Source organism: Carettochelys insculpta, chromosome 4 (assembly GCF_033958435.1).
Source record: "Carettochelys insculpta isolate YL-2023 chromosome 4, ASM3395843v1, whole genome shotgun sequence".
NCBI classification, from domain to species: Eukaryota; Metazoa; Chordata; order Testudines; family Carettochelyidae; genus Carettochelys; species Carettochelys insculpta.
In genome coordinates, this window is record NC_134140.1 from 15623870 (window position 1) to 15647141 (window position 23272).

General features: G+C 39.9%; 1 protein-coding gene across 9 annotated transcripts in view; it reads right to left on the reverse strand.

Moving 5' to 3' along the window:
- CTBP1 (C-terminal binding protein 1) overlaps window positions 1-23272 on the reverse strand; it is a 413413-nt gene that overhangs the window by 58054 nt on the left and 332087 nt on the right. For 4 of the 9 annotated variants that reach the window (XM_074992302.1, XM_074992303.1, XM_074992301.1 and 1 more), the window contains one exon: window positions 873-963. The exons of the other annotated variants lie outside the window; for them this stretch is intronic. In XM_074992302.1, the coding sequence (XP_074848403.1) occupies window positions 873-906 (34 nt within the window). In that variant the 5' untranslated portion in view covers window positions 907-963. The remainder of the gene's footprint in view (window positions 1-872; window positions 964-23272) is intronic. 9 annotated transcript variants of the gene reach the window in all.

Genomic DNA, 23272 nt, shown 5'->3' on the forward strand with positions numbered 1-23272 from the left:
CTACACATATGAAGAGCAGATAATACATACAGACACATAACAGTGGCTTTTTAAAACTGAATATTGGGATGGGTTTTTTTTAATTTTTATTTTTAAAAAGCATATCCAAATCTATTGTGAAGCCAGTTTTCAGTTTCAGAAGCTGATACAGGGTCAGCCCAGTAAGCAAATTATGTGAGTGATTGCTCGAGTCTTCACATAGACTTGGGGATTAAAGACATGATCACCCACTCTGGTACCAAGTTTGGAGGAAAAGGCATCTCATGCCCAATTCCTCTTATTAACCTGGAAGTTGTGCCCTACAAATCATCCGTGCAGCCCTGTCTTGAAACCAAGGCATTTATTTTTCATATTCCCTGCTAACTGAAATGGATAAGCCATCCAACACTTGTTAAACAGAAGTCCCAACACACATACACGCACACACACACACCCCATTCCTGAACTAAGACCTTGTACATGAATTATCAGTTAGGGTTTTTGATGAAATAAAATGAAAAGCTGATGTAACTGCTGAGGATGCTAAAATGAAAAATTCTCTGCATCCTTAACAGACCCTCTGTGTTTTAGATACTGTTTCTTTATTTTAAGAACTTTCTCAGCAACTACCATATTTAAAAAAAAAAAATCCTTTTGGTAGCCAGGTTACACAAAGGGAGATGATGTCTAAGCAGATGGTCATTCACTGGAATTTAAAAACAACATACTTAAATAGAAGAAAACCAGCTCTTAAGATTACCAATATCATGTTTATATTTCTCTGCCATTGTTTAACATAACACTACAAGAATAATTATTTTTTGTCAAATATAGCATTGATATTAAAAATGAAAGGGACACTGTCAGGTTTGTAGGCCTGAAATTTGACCTACCTTTCATTTTCTTATATCTGTTTGCAAAGTCCATGTAATTCTTTAAATGTGCTTTTCTTTTTTCAAAACAAATGCTTCAATTCTCTTTTTTCTGAAAAATATATCAATGCCAAAAAGCACAACACTCATGAGTAACCCTATAACAACAAACCAGAATGCAAGTGAAAGGGGGTTGGGGGTGGGGAGACATACTGGGAAGCATAGTTTTCATTCTCAAGCTTCCCGGGGTTATGATGAACAAGTATGTAAAACAATTATTTTTTCATGAAAACTCCCTTGACAATGTTAATTTAAAAGAACATTTCCTATGACACTTATCTTTTAAAATGTCAGAGGGATTTTAATTTTAAATAATAGATAAAAATTACTGAACTCCTTCCCCCCATTAAATTAACAGTTAAAGAAAACCACACTATGAAGACACGCTGGACATTCAGATAACTCATGAGTTTGTATCTGTTCCCCATTCCCTTTTGTTTAATCTCACTCATCTTCCAAATTGTAAATTCTTAAGGAAAGGTTATGTCGCTCATTTTTCTGTGAAACGTATCTAGAAGAGTGTTTCTTGAACTTTTTGAGACCTTGGAACACCAAACCATTATATTTTTAATGCAGAAAAAAACCTAAGAAAATTTTCTTTAAAAAAAAAAAACTGTTGTCAGAACAACAAAAAACAAACAGCAACATATACAAGAAAAATAAAATTAAGTAATTTAATCAGGTATTCTAGCAATGAAGAAATAACATTGTATCTGGTTTTAATAACAAAAAATATATACAATCACTGTATTTTTTCCAAAAGCTAGTGACACACTGGTGAGTTGTTCACAAAACATCAGTGTTGCGCAGAAAATAGTCCAAGAAACACTGATCTAGAAGACTTACGGGACTTATAACAACAAAATCCTTAGTAACTTCATTCCTTTCCTTGCTTCATCTACACCAAACACATAAAAATCAGGTTTGCTCATATGTCACTCGACTTAACATTTAGTAGAAAAATTCCAAATTTTACAATTTTCATTTGTGGTCTGGAAAGACTAACTTGTAGGAAAATTAGAAATTTTGGCATTTATTTTGGGGCCACGTCACTACGTGTTTGTAGTATGACTTTACATTATCCTATTGCTTTCTGGTAGACCAAACTGTGAGAAGAGGTATAAAGTGATGCACTTATAAATTACATATTGCCTGTAAAATGGTCAAAGAGCTGATTGTAAGTGAAAGAGAAAAGTAGAGCTCCATTCACTGTGTTGATATTCAGGGATATGTAAAATGAATGTTAATTTATATACCAGGAAATCCTGGCCCTGTTAAAATTAACGGCAAAAGCTTCCAATGATTTAAGAGGGGACAGGATTTCACCTTACAGAGCTAGAAAGGAAGTTTTATCAAAGGAAATTAGCAACAGAAATATGTAAGAGAAGGCTGTAGTGAGCCCTGTAAATTCCACTAGCTAGCAGATGAACTCTTCATTTCACTTTACTGAAAGTTCAGAGATAGAACTGGAATATGGAGACAAAGGACAAACATATCTTTTTGAAACTGATGGAAAGAATGCCATTCACGTCAATGGGATCTGACCCTAGAAATGCAAATGTAGCGAAGTACTTGAGCATTTCGTTCACTTTAGCAATGTGAGTTCCCCTGAAGTCTATGGGGCTACTCATACAGCTTAATGTGAAACACATAGGGTGCAGCTACACTTGCATTCGTCTTTTGAAAGAGGTATGCAAATGAGGTAAATCAAAATGTAAATGGGGTATAAATTTGCATATCTGGTGCCTCATTTACATATTCTAATTTCAAAAGAGCTTCTTTCGAAAGAAGAAAGCCAGTGTAGACGCTGCTCTTTCGAAAGTAAAGCCCATCTTTGAAAGAATCCTTCTTCCCATTAAATAAAGGGAAGGAGGATTCTTTCGAATATGGGTTTACTTTCAAAAGAGCAGCATCTACACTGGCTTTCTTCTTTCAAAAGAAGCGCTTTCAAAATATGCAAATGAGGCATCAACTATGCAAATTTATACCACATTTGCATTTTCTATTTGCCTCATTTGCATGCCTCTTTCAAAAGAGGAATGCAAGTGTAGACACACCCTTACTGAAGTGCTTTGATGGATGACTGCCTAGTTCAGGAGTAACAGTGATCTGAGGGTCTGATGGCACTCTGCTTCCTGTTTGCCAAATTTGGATAAAAATCAAGTAATTTTTTTTTAAAATGTAACAGCCCAAAACGTTGCAGTTTCAGGGTCAGCGCTTATCTGATGATGGGTGAAGTAGTCACTTAACCTGCATTCTCTTGTTAATTGTTTTGCCTGATATATACCCCATTCCTTCTGGTTGGCATGTATGTTACATTAATTTTTCACATCCAATGAATTGGTGCAAATTATGTTACCTTACCACTTACACCCAACAATAGAGCCAATGCCAACAAAATTTATACCACTGCAATATCTGGCCCAGTGAATTCCACAGGATTGGGATTCACACACACCACAGCTGGATTTTTTCCTCAGAGAGAGGAAGTCCCACCAGCACTCAGTCAGGCAGTGTTATGCCATGAAGATGCCTAGGATCTAATGATAGGGCTCTCTCTCCCTACCATCATGGGTCAACAACCCCTGGCATTCATGCCAAGACTGGCATGCAAACTGATTTTCATCAGCACACAAGGCAGGAGCTCAGCCCCACTCCTCCTCCCCCACGTCGCTGGGAGCTTGCTCAAAGCCATGCCGCCTGTGGATTAACAAAAAGACCAGCTATTGCTACCAACCACCACCTAAAGAGTAAAGCTCTGCATCTTATTTACTAATGAAGCCATTGTAAGTAGGACTATTAGTGGCTTTAAAAAGTATCACTGGCACTTGAACCATACACAGAGGTCAAAAGGTCAAATTTCGACACTCTGCCTGGGAAAGGTTGCTGACTCCTGGCCTACGTGATACATTTTTTCTGTTGGACAAATCCAAACAAAATGACTCAGTGGTCCTTTTTAAACAGATAAGGTTTCCTAGCAGTTAAAAGACAACCACAGCTCTGTAACTGTGGTCAAAGTCTTCAGGCAGACTTGCCACAGGTTATTTTAAGGAAAAAAAACAAACAAAAAAAACCCAAAGAACCTCTCTTAACTATTCAATGTATTTTGCGTCCCATAAGCAAAAGTAATGGTTATGTAAATAGGAAAAAATAACGGCCTGACAAAATATTCTATTCAATAAACCTTTACATCAAACAGCTACACGAAATCTGGCAGGCACCACCTTCACATCTGTCACTAAAATCACAAGTTAAATGTCTCTGTGCTATATATGTCATAATGATATGCCCAGTATTAAGAAGCGCTCATCCAAACAAGCCTCGAAACGATATGAATCGATATCAAATTAATGAATGCTAATAAAACCACGTGTGACCATAGAGAATTTTGAACGGTATATTAAGGTGAAATAACCCAATGTGTTCAGAAACAATTACGTAAAAGATGCCATATAAAAAATGCTAATAAAAGTGTAGTAAACTAGCTAACTACAGTGTATGCTAAGTGCCAGTATTTTGGAATAGCCATTTTGAGATGATGGGAATTTAAAAGCAAGCCTCATAAAAGAAGAAATATTTAAGGGCACAGTTTTTCATGGATATGATGGATTCAAGGCCCCCTCACAGGTAAAGATTCTTTAGGATTTATTGAAGTGAAAAGAGTTGGAGGGAAGAGAAGGGCATTAGGCTATGTCTACACTAGAGCATAAAGCCAATTTTAAGGGTGTTAGGTCAATTTCATAACATATCTGTCTTCACTACAAATAGCATTAGGTAAACTTTAAGGGGTCCTAAAGTCTACTTTTCTACTCCAGCTTTTTCCATGAGGACTAATGCCAAATTCGAATTTATAAGGTTGACAATGTTAGTGTAGACACAGCATTATTTAATCAGATTTTATTGGCCTCCAGAATTATCCCCAAATGCTCCCAATGCATCTGTTCTGACCATCACTTTTACTTCCACTGCTTTCCTTGTGAGCAGGGAGTAGGAAATAGGAAGCAGGAATCAGTCGGGGCTCTCCCGCTGCCCCCCACACTATGCAGCTGCCTCTCCACCATGTGGCTACTGGAATCTCCGGCTGCTACCAGTACCATCATGTGGGTGCCAGGTCAAAACGAAATGACTTGGAAGAACACTATCAAAATGAAGTATTTCAACAATACCAAAAAGCAACTTTTCAATAGCTCCAAATTTAAACTTTTCAGATTTTTATTTCTGCATTTTATCTTTCTCAGGACTGGCCTGCAAGCCTTGTAATGGCGTATGCCAGGAGCAGGCTGTGGAAAAGTGGCGCAAAAATGCATTTGTCAGTTTCTTCTCAATGGGAGGAGGGAGCGAGTGGGATGATGACATCAGACACCCACAACTACTTGTGACACCTTTTTTTCCTCATAACACACTGGCACAGAAACCCAGAATGTAATGGGGTAGTAGATAACCGTGCTGGGAGCATGGCTCCCAGTACGGTAGCCCTCCCCATGCATCTCTGTACTGGGTTCACTGCAGTGTCCTCCTTGAACATGGACAGCATAATACATTGAACCTCTCTAGTCTGGCATTCTCGGGACCTGACTTGGGCTGAATAAAAGCATTTGCCAGGACACGGGAGGGCAATATTATCTAGCAGCATTACCAACACACCCACTGCTTGTGGGGCTCTTAAAAGACATTTAAGTGTAAATCAGCACTAAATAACAGCACAGATCACAGAGACAGGATGGGACCAAGGGCAACTTGTCCAAACCCATGATAAGTGGTCATCTAGCTAACTAGAATCATGCCAGATTACAAATGTTGGTGGATGAGAGAACGCTTGATTCAACCTGTGGTATAATTATTAGCCATCTCAAAACTTGGCATATAGAGAGATCAGGATCACATCTCTGACTGACAAGAGGCTGGTTGGGCAGAGATGGAAGGAGGGAATATATATTGCTTCCTACCTAAACACATGAAGGTGGTTTGTCAGGGTACAACAACAGGCAGATCTAGGAGGAATTCTGGACTAAGTCTGCCAGATTTGTTACTCCTGACATGAGCACCATAGTGGCTTGTAACAGTCCCTTTCTGGCACAATCTTGTTTATAACTAGCAGGAAACAGAGCTGATACAGATGCACAGAAATGAAACAATCAACAATCAAAAGGTTTTAACTCCCCCCCCTTTATTTTTCATTTTCTTTTTTGTAGTTGTAGTCACTTTGTAATTACTGATGAGTTAGAATTTAATAATTAAAAACAGGAACATTCTGCCACATGACCCAAGAGCTCCAAGAAGCACTAAATGTAAGCATTATATTCCCTACATGAAGCTGCTGCCACTTTCCTGTAGAATGAACACCTCTGAAACAGGCTCAGAAATGGCATATGGACACACACACAGTATTTTAAAATATAATGTAGTTTTATAGAGCACATAGTGGGAAGTGTGCTTTCAGATGATGGCACTAAGGGAAGTGGGTGTAACTTTCTTTTTAAAAGGTTAGATAACGCCTACTGACATGAACTAGAAAAAACAATCTGCTTCAGCAATTGTACTAAGAACAAAATGATTTATTCTCCTAGTCGGTCCAACAACAACCTAGATTATGCCAAGAGATCATATGGCACTTTACAAAAGTAATGCTGGAGGCCTGTGGAGACTTGAGACTCAGAATACAAAGCCCTTCACCTCTAGGAATTTGCTGCAAATTGACCCAGGTTGGAGAAGCATGGATGTGTGAAGTGAGAAGAGCTGGTAGTCTCAGTATAACTCTTACTGGCACCTTCCCATATCACAAAGCAAACAAGTAACACTGTCCTCTGTTACACCATCACAATTAGCACCATTCCTAGCAACTGATGAGGACTGGGTGCTCAGGTAAAGTGAATTTAGGGTTTAACGTACTCAGGGACCTTTTGGCTTTTGATTTGTCAGTAAAGTAAAACACCATAGAAATCTCAGCAACTTTGCAAATAAATAGTTAATAATAAATTCCCTCCCCCTTCAATCCTACCCAAAGATGGTTCTCTTCAAAAAAAGGAGTAAAGCGCATGTCGTGGGCAACACAGAGAAATTCCTATTACCACTGCCTATGCTAAAGGATAGAGCTTATCTGTGGATAGAAGATGCCAGTTGATATGGTTATGTAAACCCGCAGTTTTCACGAGAATTAATTAGACAGCATATTTTAGACACAGTGTGCAACAACATTTCACAATCCGGTCCGTAATTATGATTATTCTCCTTTGCGCTTCTCCCTGCGCATATTAAGTAGCGGAAAGGGATGTTGTATCAAGCAGGGTAATCAAGGTGCGGCCAAACATCAAAGGTAACTCCACCTCTCATCCTAAACACAAAAAGCAATTTCTGCCACAGCACACCTGTACTTTGACCTAGAACGTTAAAAGGCGCTCCTTGTTCTCCTTATCAAAAATGCTGAGAACAAACAAATATGGGGCTTTGTAGAACCAATTTGGTTCTACAATGTGGAGTGGAATTTTAGATTAACTGAATAAACTGAAAAACAACACTGAACTCTTTTGCATTTTGAATACTTCACTGTTGTCAACATCTTTAAAATGTCACTGCTTAAGATTTTAATTTTAGGAAAGCTTTTGTTGTGATTCATCTTCCCTTCAGCTAAATTCACACAGCTATTTGTGGCAGCAGTCCCTCCAGTGGAAAAAAATATATATGACTCCTATTTGGGGATGGAGGAAGGGAAGAGAAACAAAATCTCTCCCCAAAGATTTGCAACTATAACTTTGAAAAATCCCCAGGCATTTAAAAAGATCACTGTCATTAGAAACCTCCACTCAATGCAGTATTAAGGTTTCTGTAAACGAAGACAATAAACTCTCTCAAATTACGCTGCATTATGCTCTTCTGCATACCAAAGCAACTCCATCAACACTGATCCAGTCCAAGGGCCTCTAATCTTTAAAGCTCCTTTAATTTTTTGCCCCCGAAGACAGTGACCTCTTTACTCATCTCTGTCAATATTAGGAAAACAGTTGAAGATCACAAACTCTAAGACAGTTCAGTCTTTAAAGAGAAAAAATAAACAATCTCGGAATCTGAAGGATAAAGTAATCAAAGTTTCATCTTCCATCCTCTATGTTCTGTAGGCAAACTAGTGGTTGCTCAGCCAAATCTTCAGTAAACAGGGCTTTTTAAAAGATATTCATTCTGAAGGTAAGCAAACAGGATGTATAAAAATGACTAGCTCACTGAGCCTGGGCCAGGAATAACAGTGTAAGAGCCAAATAAAACAGGCAGTTTAAGGCAACATCTTGGTGTAGATGATCATGTTGCATTTAATCACAATAAAAAAAAAAACATATGATGCGAGATAAATATTCTAGTGAGTTTTTCTTCACATGCAGTTCAGAGTTTCAGTTAAGAAAGGGTCAGCCCCAGCACTTCCACTGAAGTCACGTTGAAAAATACCACTGAAGCACAGCCTTATCCTCACGACGTCAAAAGAGAAGCCAAACGTTCCCTTCTCACAATACTGCTTTCAAAGGGTTCTACATACGATTTCTGTGAACGCTTTAAGGGTTTCTAATGAATTGCTTAAAAGTCAGAAGAATTTAAAAATCAACTATTTTTTATTTTTTTCTCACTGGCTTTTTGTTGTTTCTTGTAGTTCTTGATGTTTTCATGTAGTTAAAAATGGTTAAAACTTAGAAACTTCCTTAGTGGGATTAGTCACAAGTGTAAAGTTACTTGGTCTGCAGAATAGGGACCTTGCATTGTAAGTTGTTTAGGCCACAGATCATGTACTTTGTATTTCTATGAAGTGTTTAGGACAGACAGTCTTGGAAAATTATGTGAAATGTGTTACCAAGGGCTTGTCCACCCAGTGGGGTAATGCCCTAAGTGTGATTTTTAAAAAGCATTAGCATGTTGCATATCTCTTAGCGTATGCAGAACCTGCTCATGTTCACTAATGTTTCCTAGTGTGATTTAACATAGCACTGTTTCACACATTACAGTGCACCTGCAGGGTATAGATGAACCAATTATGCATATTACCCTACTGTGCAGACAAGCCCTAATTTTAGTAAATTTACTAAAATCAATTACAACAAAAAATCCTTTTCTGGACAATGTGAACAATAAGCCTTTTCTCTTTCTCTATCCTGCAGTGTTTGAAAAGTTGAAATTACACCCCTAGTGTTGTATATTCTTTAGTTTGCCCCTGCTGGAATATGAAAACCATCAATTTTATGCAAGAACAATTTTGTAAAACAAATCCAAGATTACAATCCCAAACAAAATGAAGCGAAACTGTCAGTAAACAGTATCAGTCTGACACTTTCCAGTCATTCTTTACCTTTAAAAAAATAAATCAAAAAACTTATTATAGCCCCTGTATTCACCATTCTGCAGACAAATACTTAGGAAATCTGCCCATGGCATACATGTGCATTATATAAATGTCATCCCACCCTCCCTAATTTAAACTTCTTTCTCCTTAGTGATAGCCTAAAACTACTGCAGCATTAGAAATGTTATGAAAAATGGAGGACAAACAAAAATGATCTCAGTAACATCCCTTCTAAATAAAGAACAGATTGGGCAGTAACTAGGTAGGATGCTAGATTGGTGATACTAGTTTCTTCCCAAGCAGCTGCAAAAAAAGCATTTTCAAAAGAAAGAAGCTGTAACTGCTCTATTGCTGCATGCCTACATGACATGCTGCTCTGAAGCCAAGGACAAAATTCGATATCAGGAAAAACAACAATTAAGTATTCCAAAAGCCACATGAAAAAATGAAAATTAATTTTGCCAAAAAAAAAAAAGTCAATGTATTGTTTCAAAGAAAAAAAAAAGCAGCTAGAGCATGTACTCAAAAAAGTCTGGAATCTCTTGGTTACCTTCCAAAAGTGACCTCAACACCACCAATATAACAGAAACAAAATCAGATCAGACCATCCAATAGGTAGTTTTCAGCATTACAAAAGAGCCATGGCTTCAAGGAAGATTTTGAACAAAAAATGCAGCAACTTCCCTCTCCTTGTAATTTCAGGAAAAACGAAAGGGAGGAGAAAGTCTGCTTAGCCAATCCAACCGAACAGTTGGCAGATACTCTGCCCAAACTATGGAAGTATTATCACAATCTTCCACAACAATGAAAAAAAGATGGTGAGGATAACCCCGCTGCTGAGTGTGCAAAAGGAAGAGCATCAGATCTTCGTCACTAATTTAATTTTCCACATCAATTTGGAGGACGAACTCAGAGAGCAACTGAAAAGTAACAATCTGCTCAGCTGTTTCCCAAGTGGCATTTTACAAAGAAAGAGGGGGTAAAAAGCTCTAAAGTAAGTTAGGATGGCAGCTTTCAGCATTAGCTCCATGCAATAGTTTTATACATTATTATTATATACAGTATTATGCATAAATATTAGGTATTTAACTTAGCATGAGCTAAGCAACCACCCACCCCCTCACCCTAGCCATTTAGCTCCTATAGTGTTTTCTCCATGGACTTTGACCAGATATCTTAAGCTTTAAATTCCCTGTGGTGAAGAGCTATCATCCACTGTTTAACGTGGAAGATGAAAGCAAAAGAATCTAGAGACTACCCATGGAATATCTTTCTCAGAGAAATTTTTAATCTTTGGAGTAACTCACTGTAGCAATGACTACAGCAAAGGAACTGAGATGGGACACGGAATTTACAGTGGAAAACCTTGATAATGTGGCAGCATTGTCCAGTTGCTAAATGGTTCTGGAAGCATATTTCACTTCACTGTTCTCTGAAGCATCAGTTAATCTTACCCAAGGATTAGCATTTTTGGTTGTGATAACAGACATAACGTATTGTGACTACTGATCCTTTTTGGCCTCTCTCCACTGGGCTATTTCTCATTGTTAGAGTAGCAATAACTTTGGAAAGAAAACTTCCATTAATATTCCATTCACTAACAGCGCTTACAAGTCCTGGAAGCCCAACATAATGAAAACTGATATGCAAATTCTAAGAGGACGACTCCTCACTAACTGTGCACAGCACCAGTGCCCTGAGGCCAACCAGAACAGGGCCCCATTCTTGTAGGTACTTTACAAATAGAGAGAAAATGACAGTCCTGTCCCTAAAGCATATAATCTGAAATACAGTAACTACTTGATTAACCAGCAACCCTGGGAATCAGGGGTTGCCAGATAACATCTTCCAGCCCTGCTCCACGAACTCCACAGCAGGTGCCCTGGTGGGGCAGTCAGCCCGATGTTAGCTAGCCCCAGCAGGGCAGTCACCTCTTCAGCAGCTGCCCCAGTTCGGCAGACAGCTCTGTGGCAGCCGGCAGCCAGCAGCCAGGCCCATTCAGTAACCAGCTCCACTCCACCAGTCCCAGCCAGGCGGCCACTGGCAGACCAGATGCAGGTTAGTTGAGAATGATGGCTGTCCAAATGCCAGATAGCATGGCTTTTACTATATATGGAATAGCCAAATCCTACAAAGCCAGTAGACAGCAATAATTTTCCCCTTAAATAGCATAATCTCTTCTGATAGCTTTAATACTGCTTTTTATGTTTATGTTTTTACATGTATGTTCTCTGGGCAGCCTATGGAATTATGTGATAATCAATATTATACAAAGTGAATCATTTACCACATCTCTATTTCAGTTACTTAAATTAAAAATATTGCAGAACAACAAAAGCATCAATTTGTCAAAAGTTACCTGGAGGAGGAGGTGATTAGTGTCTTCGTACTATCAGGGTTGAGCCTGTATTCATTGCGGTCCATGGGAATATTGTTACAAGTATCAATTAATGCAGGATCAGAACCTGTCTAAGATCTAGGTATATGGGTTCAAGTGAGTAACATTAATATGATGATTTTATCTTGATCTTTGGTAGGCGTCTGCCCACACGTAAAACTACATTACACGTAATTTGACTAGCAGTTGCTGTTAAAAGAAATCCAGAGATACTGGTTGAACCTCTCTCATCCAGCAACATCCTTATTCCAACATGATTTTAGTTAGCCAGATGACCACTAATCATGGGTGTGACCAAGTTTCCTGTGATACCATAAAATTTCTTTAGAGCCATCAGTCCTGGCTCTCAGTGTTGTGTTTTTCTCTAATTCACCCCAAATGTCTTCTGAGAGCCCACTAAGCCATGGAAGTGTTGGTAATGTTGTTAGACAATACTGATCTCCCATGGTCTGGCAAATTCTCTCATTCAGCATCGGTCAGATCCCAAGGGTGCTGAACTAGAGAGGCTAAACCTATACAAGGTACATTTTTCATCAGTTCTGAAGTGTACTGGAAGAGATTTGTGCGTAAAATTTGTACAGATCTTGAACTATGTAGAGATAGTACATCATTCCTTCCTTTTCACAAGCACTAAATCTACTGTAATGTATTTAAATATACATTTTAAAATAAATAAAATAAACATACAACACAGATGCCTGGATTTAGAATCTCACGACACATTCATGTAAACTATTTGTGTAAACATGTGACCGATACCATTGTGAATACAGTCACATCCATGTAAGAGGTATATTACGCAATGATAACTTCAAGATTTTTACAGCACTTCAAATTCATGCTTTCACATTTTACTCCCATAGAAGTGGAAGCTCCACCACTACAGAACACTTACATACAAAGGAAACATTAGAAAAGGTACTGTACTATTTGGTTAGTACTGATATTATGCTTGACATAGAAAGAATATAAACGAAACCAAAGCTCCTACCTCAGGGAGTTTACAATACTAAACTAAACCAGATAGGAAAAAACTAGATGATAGATCTTTCCTATCTCTAAATTTCTCAAAGTTGGAGTGAAACTGAAGTTAAGGTCTTGTGTCATCTTTGCAGAAACCCCAGTTAGATATTTCCGGGGTTGAGGAAAGGAAATAATTTACAGCAACCAAGAAAGGGGTGTAACTTACTTGCCCCTGTAACCAGCTAGTTCCACTGGTCAATGCATTGCAAAAAGAGTGGAGCCATTTCCTTGACTGCTTCTCACTCTTTTCTGCCCACTCATCTCTGACTTACTCACAAGGGCTACCTCTACACTACATTTGCTTCAAAAAAAGCTGGGGGGGGGGGGTCTTTTGAAAAATCCCACGGAGCATCTACACAAAAAATACTAAATCAGAAAAACGCAGCACTTTTTCCGACAGTCCTCTTCCTCTCCCAGATGAGGAAGAGCACCTTTTTCCAGAAGATTCTTTTGGAAAAAAATACGTGGAGACACCCCAGGGCCCTTTTTTTGAAAGAACGGTCCTCATGGCACCAGATTTTTTTATCACTAGCCCGTTCTTTCAAAAACGCAGGGGCTGCGTGGATGCTCTCTATCGAAAAAGCAGATTGATTTTCTGATTCACTTTTTTGTGTGTGAACTTTCTCTTCCAAAAATAAGTTTTTCAGAAGAGATCTTCCAGAAGACCTTCTTTTGAAGGAACACTGTAGTACAGACATAGCCAAGGAGGAAGGGAGAGGAGGAAGAGAGACTGAGAGAGAGTATTAATTTGCAACACCAGTCTCGTGAGATGCAGTCAATCACACAAGAAGTTGCAGGACCTAACTTCTTTTCCCAGTCACTTTAGGGCTAGTGAAAATTTAGCTTGTAAGCAAGAGGGAAGTAAGCAAGGGGGGAAAAAAAGGTCGATGGGTTCTTCTGAGTTTCTTCTCTGATTTCTGTCTTTACCTCTAGCAAACCCAGTTTCAAATAACTATAGTGGAAGACTCAAAAAGGACTCAGAAGAAAGGTCCAGTGTGAAATGAACTAGGATTTTTGGTCAGCTGCTACTTGATCCTAAATATTCTATATTCTTTTGAAGCTATTTAAGAAGAACATTGGCTGTTTTTCATTTGGGGATTTTTTTTTCTCTCTAGTTTTTCTGCTCTTTGATAAGTGTGATATCAGGGAAGGAAATATGGCTAGGCAGAAATGAAGCACATGGCCGCAGTGTAATATCCCAAAACTAGTACAAAAACACAAGTATAAACAATTTGCAAAAATCAAAAGTTACAGTAGTTTTATTACAATCTGCCAAAATCAAAGGTATAGACCTAACATGTGTTAACCACTTGGGCTGAATAGCATGACGTTCAATTTACACTAATCAGCAAAAGGGGCCAAGCGAATGAAATAAATGTGACATGTACATTTCATGATATAATACAATAATGCTGCTAAGTCAGATCACCTAATTGGTTATCAAATGGGTAACTAAGGGGATTATCAATATTATCTACCCAATTCATTCATTTTCTGACCATTCCATGAGTGACCTTCACAACCCTCTTGCTCAGATTTCCACTGGAAAGTTGAAATGGAGTGTACCTGTGTGAATTCTTATTCTCAAAAGCTTATGCAGTTCTTTAGCTAACATCTGTCACTCTCATACATTATAATGAGGCTAAATTTAGCCACAAAGAAAGTGTATTTAACTCCACTACAGGCAAGAGGGTTGCACATGCTTTTACTATGGCTGAATTTGTGCTCAGAGGTTTATATGACCTCTCTCTAAAACAACGCCAATGCAAACAAAATAGGTGAGTGACTTCTGACCAGCATAATTTAACCCTCTATAGATCTCAAATATCACTGATGTATCACTTTCTGCAGACAAGTGATACCAAAAATGCTATTCTTGACAATTTAAAATGGGAATAAACTGGGTCCCATCCACCATGAGAAGTAATATAAATAGCCTGAGTTGATTTTGAGAAACAGAGATCATCATTACATCTGGAAGAGGAATGATCTGTTCCCTATTTTCTCCACAACCCTGACTGTCTGATGGTGAAATCTATGTACTTTGCCTGAGAAGTAGCTGCTGAAGTGTTCCACAGTCAAGTCAGTAAAGCCATTGCTGCAGTAACTCTCACAAAAGCCTACACTAGAACTTGCGCATGATTCTAAATAAGGTATTTTTGGAAATAACCTTTGATTTTGCCAAGAACCTAGAGTCCTATTTGGTACAAACAACTAACTGTGATCATATTAGCATACCACTGCCTCAGTGAAGTATCTCTACGACTGTGTCTACACTAGAGCAATCGTCTGACAAAACTTGTCGACAGATTGTGGCCAGACTGTGAAGCGGGTAGAAAAAGCGATCCGCTCTGTTGACAGAGAGCACCTAGACTGTGTGGCTGCCCTCTCCACAAAATGGTCAACTGGAAGCACAGAAGACAGGCTGCCTGGTGCCCCAAAAGCCCTATCTGCCGACAGAAGGCGCCCCCAGAACATCCAGACCAGCTTTCCTTCGACAGCCCTCTGTTGAGAGAGGCGTTTTGCCTCATGTGGGAATGGCAGAACGATATTAACAGAAGTGCTGCATTCTGTCGATTTCCTGTGAACAGAACGCCTTGGTAACGAGGACGCTCCACAGGTTTTGTCAACAAAACAAACACTATGGTGTAGACGTAGTCTAAATGGGACTCAGTAAGAATTTGCTACAGAGAAATATGAACCAGGAATTCAGTTTTTTAAGCCAACAAAGTAGGGATGGTTAATATCACTACAGTAATTAATTTAATTTAATATTTTTACTGAAGTACCACTGTATAAGTAGGAAGCTCCATGTGCTTTTGGGGTTTAAAATAATTAAAGGAAATAAAAATCTACCCACACATTCTTTTAGTTAATTATTCATATTAGATGATTTATACTGTACACTGTCTAACAGATACAGTGAACAAGATTCTGAAAAGTATTAGCCTCTAAAATTTTTGTCTTTTATAAACACATCCCATAATTTTCAAGGACAGGGAGACAGGTAATTTCACATAGCACAGGAGAGCTTGCATACATTAACAGTGGTGATATGACGACGAATATAAATGGCTTCCATTTTCATTTTTGAAAAATAACAAGTAACTGCATACATAGTAAAAGGAAAATGACTATAAAAAGCCTTCACTACAAACTTTTTCCATGCCACTGGAGCACAGAAATCAACAAAATGTAGCCTGGAAGAAAATCTATGTGAAAACATAACACAGTAACAATCAAAATGCTTATGACTCATAACTATTTTAGAACAGTAGAGGACTTAACTACAATGCAAGGCATAAGTGGTATCTGACTAATGGCACTTCATGATTAAAGTACTCATAAAAGTTACCATTCTCTAGTACAAAGAAAATATTATATTGAACATCTAAACTAAAAAAGCACTGAAGGTTATATCCACTGGACTAATGCCTACTGAGAGTTTTTACTTGCTAGACACGTAAGACTAAAATGATTATTCTTCAGTGCTCACAAAAATATCACACCCTGCACGTATTATTCATGGAGATTTCATTTTTCTACTTCACATATGGCCTTAATTTTCTCCTTTTTCATGTTGAAAGTACCCTAATCTGCAATTAGCCAATAGGGTAATTCACTGAGAAAGCTAATACTCTATTGGGTAGATGCAGCAAAATTAAGCCAGAGGAGAGTGATCTAAAAATTATTAAATGACAAAACTTTAGCATTTCAAAGCCATAGCTTTCCTCTGTACACAAGAGAATGTTCAAAATTACAATTAAGATGTGGAATTATAAAATTATTTTATATAGGTGGATCAAGGTAGCTTTAAGTTTTCATGTTGAAGAAAAAGGTCTACCACTTGGTGCGTTACAAGATAATATTATAATCTAGAAGTTAATTCATAATTTACAAGCACAGCACAGTGTAGATAAAATAACTACACTTATTTTCAACTATTAAATGGAAACCAATACCGAAGATCTAAGAAAAGAAAATTTCTTGTTAACATTGATGTATATAAGCAATGCAGCCCAAAGATTCAAGTGTTTGGTCTTTGTAGCCCAGAGAAATAAAATGAAATACAAACGCTAAGTAAAAGAGCCTCAAAACTTGCACTATAAAAATACAAAAAGACAGAACATTACGTTTCTGTCTCTTATTGCCTCAATTTCTTTTACCAGGTAAACATTGTAGCACCTTTTTTCTTTTCACTTGATTCTCGAGAATGTATTAAAAGACATTCCACTGAAAAATGAAGGAAAATTACAGTCGTGGAAGTGGTGGCTCAGATTTCCCAACATTCTTCATTAATGCATTTTATTTTTATGTCTGCATTTTGCATGAACATTAAATGTCACAAAATTCCAAATGCCAACACTAATTTAAACCATGTTACTATAAACACACTCAAATGAACATACAGACAGAGTGTATGTATATACCTATTAAAATATATACACACACTCAGTTATTGTAAATAAGAATTCAAAGTTTATCTCAAATGTGTTCTTAGATCCATTTGCTAACTGAGTTCATCAATGGCTAGAAAATACTAATTATAGATTAGTCCTAGCCTATCCCCAAATGCATACTTAATGAAAGGCCGGGAGGATTACAAATGAGGTCTCTCTCTCCCCCAGCCCCAACTCCATGGTAATTTAAAATGTTATGGAACTGTGCTAGCCAATGATGCATCCATATTTTCCCCTTTATCAGCAACAGCTCTATAAAAATATTTTCATGTAAAGAGGTACTTTTTGGCATAAATGGGCAATGTGCCAAAGGCCTGATTCTAAAATTAATGAAGTCATTGGAGGAAAAAGGGGAGGAGAATCTATTAACTACAGTGGTTTTGGATCAGGCCTGAAGTGACTGATGCACACATGTGCTTGAAATTCACTGTAAGCCATTTTCTTTTTAATCTTTGAATGCAAGGACAGTCCATAATAAACTAATCACACTGACCTGAGATTTAAGAAGTACCATCACCCCAACTGCCCAGCTCTGTTATTATGAAAACTAATGTGAGATGATATACAACACTCCAAATAAAATCAGCAATTTGCTATCTAGAGCCCTGATTTTGCACAGACCTCCATACATGCTTAACTGTATACATTCTGAGCAGTCACCAGTGAAGTGACTGGTACCACTTGCATGGGCAAAGCTAAATATGAACAGCGTTTGCAGAATGGGCTAAAATTGTAGTCATCTGTGCAGTATTCCAAGAGCTCAATCTGAAATGTGAAAAGGAACAACATTGTTTCTGATTTCTTATTAAACGTATTAAACTTTTTTTTTAAAAGTGAATCTAATACTTGACACTGTGCTGAAAAAAAAATCAAACCTATTCTTCAGTACAGAACAGGGACAGCGCTGACAGCAACTGTGTAAGCCTCCATGTGCTTCTTTGCCAGTATGTCTCCACTGTGTTCTGAAAGAACCATTTGTGCTGGGTGAGTGGGGTGTAAAATGAAGGCAGTTCAGCTTCTAAGTAAGATCTGAGAAAACCAAAAAGGGAATCTACTAAAACAAAAAAGCAGTGATGTAGCACTAAAGACTAACAAAGTAATTTATTAGGTGACGAGCTTCTGTGGGACAGACCCACTTCTTCAGATCATAGCCATACCAGAACAGACTCAATATATAAAGCACAGAGGTCCAAAAATTGTTATCTAGGTTGACAAATCAGAAAAATTGTCAAGGTCGGCAAATCAGAAGAGCAGAGGGACGGTGGGGTATGTGGGGGGTGGGGAAGTTAAGAGTTAGATAAAACATCAAAGTATGTAAAAGAGTCCTTATAACGTGTCAGGTAATTGCTGTCCCTGCTCTAACCACGTTAATGTATTGAATTTGAATATGAATGTTAATTATGGGCATTCCCTCGGTAGACAGTTGTTAAAGACCAAGTTCAGCAGAACACAAACTTTCAGATATTTAACAGAATGGCCCACTCCACTAAAGTGCTGGCTGACAGGTTTGTGTATTTAGAGTTTTCTGATGTCTGTTCTATTTCTATTCATTCTTTGTAGAAGTGTGTTTGCAGTCTGTCCTATATACATGGTATGTGGGTATTGTTGGCACATGATGGCATATATATCACATCACTCAGGGAACAGGAGAATGTGCCCACGATTCTATAATTAACGTGGTTAGGTCCAGTGATGGTGTCTCCAGAGTAGATGGAAAACAGTCACAACAGGGTTTGTTGCAAGGAAAAGTTCCGGGATTAGCATTATTGTGGTATAGCCTGTGGTTGCTAGTGAGAATCCTCATAAGGTTGGGAGGTTGTCTACAGGAAAGAACAGGCCCGTCACCTAGGGCCTTCTTAGCTAAATGAGTTTCTGGTATTGTCCAATTATTTGCACTACAATTTCAGCAATACATTAACATTAGCATCAGCACTACAACACAACTAGGTATATCCTGATGATTTTATGTGGGATTTGAACCATTTGTTTCTGACACAGAGGTAACAGGATGATTGAGTGTGCTGTATTAAAATGAAAGAAAGGATCTCAAACTATCCATAGCTCTTTTGGCTCTTAGTCTCTAAGTGGTTGGCCACCTCGTTATAGTTTTTATTAAACACACACACTCACACACACACACACACACATCTCCAGAAACCAGCAGTCTCTGGACTGGCAGCATTCCTTGTCCAGCAGGAAGAGGGATGTTCTAGAACTGGAAGGCTGGGGCAGGAGGGCACCCAAGCTGGCCTCCTGCCAGTCCTGCAGGAGGCAACAGGGCCAGGTTAGGAGGCAGTATCCACTGGCAGCCCTGCAGGGGACTGGGGAGCTGGCATCCCCCAAATGCCCCATGTGGAGCTGGGAAGCCCACTGCAGCAGACCAGCCAGGGACCATTCACATCCCCTGGTTCAGCAAAATCTTTTGTCCGGGACCACTGGGGTCCTAAGGGTGCTGGGCCAAGGAGGTGCAACCTGCACTGGTTTAACATTGATACTTCTGCAACTGACAGCAGCAGGTACTGGGCAATCTGAGTAGAAAAAACTCTTCAAAAAGAGGTTCTTTTTAAAATTTCAGCTACCAGATACCGTGTCATGACACAGATCTCACCAAAGGTGTGGTAGAAAAGCTCCTGTTGGAACCCTGACGTTTTGATCGGTGTTCTGTCATGCCACCAATAAGGGGGAACTATGTTCTGTTACAAATCCAATTCCTATCCTGGCCTTCGTGTGCTCATCTGCAGGAAGAAAAGCACAGGAGGAAGCCAGATGAAGGAGTTCTGTGGAGGGGAGAAGATCCTAAAACTTAATACTCCTCCTCCTTCAGACAGAAGCTATTTCTCCAACCGTTTTCCATCTGGTACTGATACAGTATCTGTCTTTACGTAACAGTCATCTCCAAGTCTTGAAGTCTCATACAGAGCCCACACACACACTCTCTCTCTCCCTCTCAGAAATTATATTCCCTCCCTCCTTCCCTTCCACAGTTCAACAGTTAAGTAAAATTAGCATGTCTCCAATCCACAATTTTGCATTTCAGGGGGCTTAAGAATACTCAGTACTAGCAAAACGTGGTTGTAGTCCAGCAATTGGCATACAAGCTACAGTCTGCTAACCTTACCATTAGTTTGTTGGTTTCCTTGCACATTTGTCTTGGCAGCTTAATTGATGAGGTACTATTTCCTGATTTGAACTTAAAGACCTTGCCACCAAAACTTAAAGAGATAGCTCTATAATGGTAGAAAGCATATTTTCAGTTTGCCATTATATACACACACACACACACTTTTGTGCATGTATATTGTTTAGAACAGAATGTTTCATCCGCTCTAGGGCATAATTAATGGGTCACAGCACAACCTCACTTTTTGCAAACTATATTTATTTTGTATTAATTTAGAAAAAAAAACAGTGAGCACCAAAAATTAGATACACATTGCAATGAGCTCCCTCCCTCTAATGAGCAGCCGTTCTAAATACAATCATCACTCCAATCTGTTTGCCAACACTACTCTTTCCCCCAACTCTCATCAACGGCAGGTCAAATTTAAAAGAAGGCAGGGTGTGGGGGACAACACAGACATGCAGCACGTCACCTCATTGTCCAGCTTCAAATCCTTCTTCCTCTTTTGTCATGATACCTACAGAAAACTTAATTTAGGCTGCTGGTGCACTGTCACTAATATTATCTCCTTGTACTCACCCATCTGTCTATATCAATCTGGTGTTTCTTGTCTCATCTTGGACGGTATGCTTATTGGGGCAGGGACTGTCTTTCTGTTCAGTCTGTACAGCTCCTAACACAATGCTATCTGTTCTATGATGAGGGCTCCCAGGTGTTATGGTAATACAAATAAATACAGACTTCCTTGAAAGTCAGCAAATGTGGCTATTGTATTTCAGGTAAGGTGCAAGAGGCATTCCAGAACCCCAGAGAACACCCTGCCATCTGTATTACAGGGACTGACGAGCCAGTTAGGGACTAAGAGCCATGGGCAGAGTGCATACAGCCACATGTTATATATTTATTTTTATATAGACAGATGTAATACACGGCTCAATGCCCTCCCTTCCCCCCAGAGCAGGACACCCCCAGCTTCCCACTATCACCTAATCCCCCACCTCTCTGCAGAGCCAGGCACCTCCAGCTTCCTGCTATAACCCAATCTGCCTCGCCTCCCCTCCCCACAGAGTGGGGCACCCCAGCTTCCTGCTATAACCCAATCCCCCACTTCCCTCTTGCCCTTGCTCTAACCCAATGTCCCCCCCCCCCCCCCCCCAAGAGCCAGGCACCCCCTGCGCCCTGCTCTAACAAAACGCTCTCCCCTTCCTCCAGAGCAGGAAACCTCAGCCCTCCAATTGTAACTCAGTCCACTCCCCCGCTCCCAGAGCCTGCCAGGCCCCCGCTGAACCCTGACGCCAGCAACTCACCAAAGCCACCGCCACAGGTGCTGCCATGCGCTTCTCAGCAAGCGCTGGGGCACATGCACAGAGCAGCTGACAGCAATCCCAGTGCGAGGCTCTGAGCAAGCGCCACATTTAATTGCTCAAAGAGCTGCGGGTTGGCCACCCCTGCTGTACTGAACCTAGGGGAATCTAGCAACATCATCATTGATGTCAATTATGGCAGCACATCGCAGCATACTCCACTGTGACTGGAGCTACATACATGCTGTCACAATTACACTGGGCTAGGCACATGCCGAGGGCACTGCTGCATTAGTGCAACAGGGATGAGGACAACTGTGAGTGATCAGAAACAAACAGGGCACGCTGGTGAGAAACAGTCTACAATAGGGTTACTGAGTTTAAGATTAATCACCATATGAATCCTGAGACACAGGGGCTGAGCTGTGGCACATGCAACAGGCATAGGCTGCAATCCCTTCCTTGACATCAAGATACGCTGGATGCTCAATGCAGAAAAGACTGCCACTCGCACACCGGCTTGTGATTGTATTTGCAAGACACGATGCTATCGTTAACTTCACTTGCAGCCACGAACGACAAAAATTAAAAAAAAAAAAAAATACACACACAGAGGCAGTCTCAGGGAGCCCAACTCCAAGAAACTGAAGGCCTGATTTTACTTGAGGGGCAGGAGGGGACTACAGGTTGAACCTCTCTTGTCTGGCACCCTGGGGACTGGACCGGTGCCAGGCGAGAGAATGTGCTGGACCACGGGAGGATATCATCATCTAGCATGTTACCATCACTTTCACTGGACTCTTGGAGGACCCTTGGGGCAAATTAGAGCTAAATAACAGCACAGAACTATGAGAGCCAGGGCTCATGTCTTGTAAACAAACTTTGTGTCCATGGGAATCTTGGCCACACCCATGATAAATGGTCAGCTGGCTGACTCAAATCATGCCGGATTACGGATGTTGCCAAACGAAAGTTCCAGATTACAGAAGTTCAACCTGTAGAAGATACAGTAGCTCCTCAAGTGACACGAGGACTGTGTTCCCACGCACTCTCTTGTAACTTGAATTTTGCGTAAATCGGGGGAGGGTTAAGCCTCGCAGTGCGTTGGGGCCATGGGGGGGAGGGGAATTAAGCCTGGGGTGGGTTAGGACTGCAGAGAGAGGCAGGGGCTGGGGTTGAGCCAGAGCCACGTGAGGGGGGTGGTGAGCTGGGCTGCATGGAGTTTGAACTGGGACCTCGGGGGTGGGGGGCGGTGTTTGAACTGGAGTCAGGGATTGAGCCAGAACCGCATGTGGGCAGGGTGAGCCAGAGCTGGGCTGCAGGGGGATTGAGCTGGGGTCACACGGGGCTGGGGGTCGGGGGTTGGGTTTGAACCAGGGCTGGGGGAGCGGGATTTTGAGTAGCATTTAACTCGCATTGCACAACTTGAAATCATGTATTACAAGGGTTTACTGTATTCAATTAAAAAAAAAAGAAGTAATCACCTTAGGTCTTATCTACACAAGAAAGATGGACCTGTTAAACTTAAAATGTGTTTTTAAACTTATTTTGCTTAAATTGGTGCGATTTCCTGGATGGGCATACTTACACTGGTTTCAGAGAGGCTAATTTTGGTTTAGCGTAGACTGATTCCTAGTCTAAAGTGAAGGTAGACTGACATAAGTCTGGTTTACACCGAAAGAAGAGACTTGGCACAAGCTCATACTGGTTTTACTCAAACAGCTTGAAATCATACTTT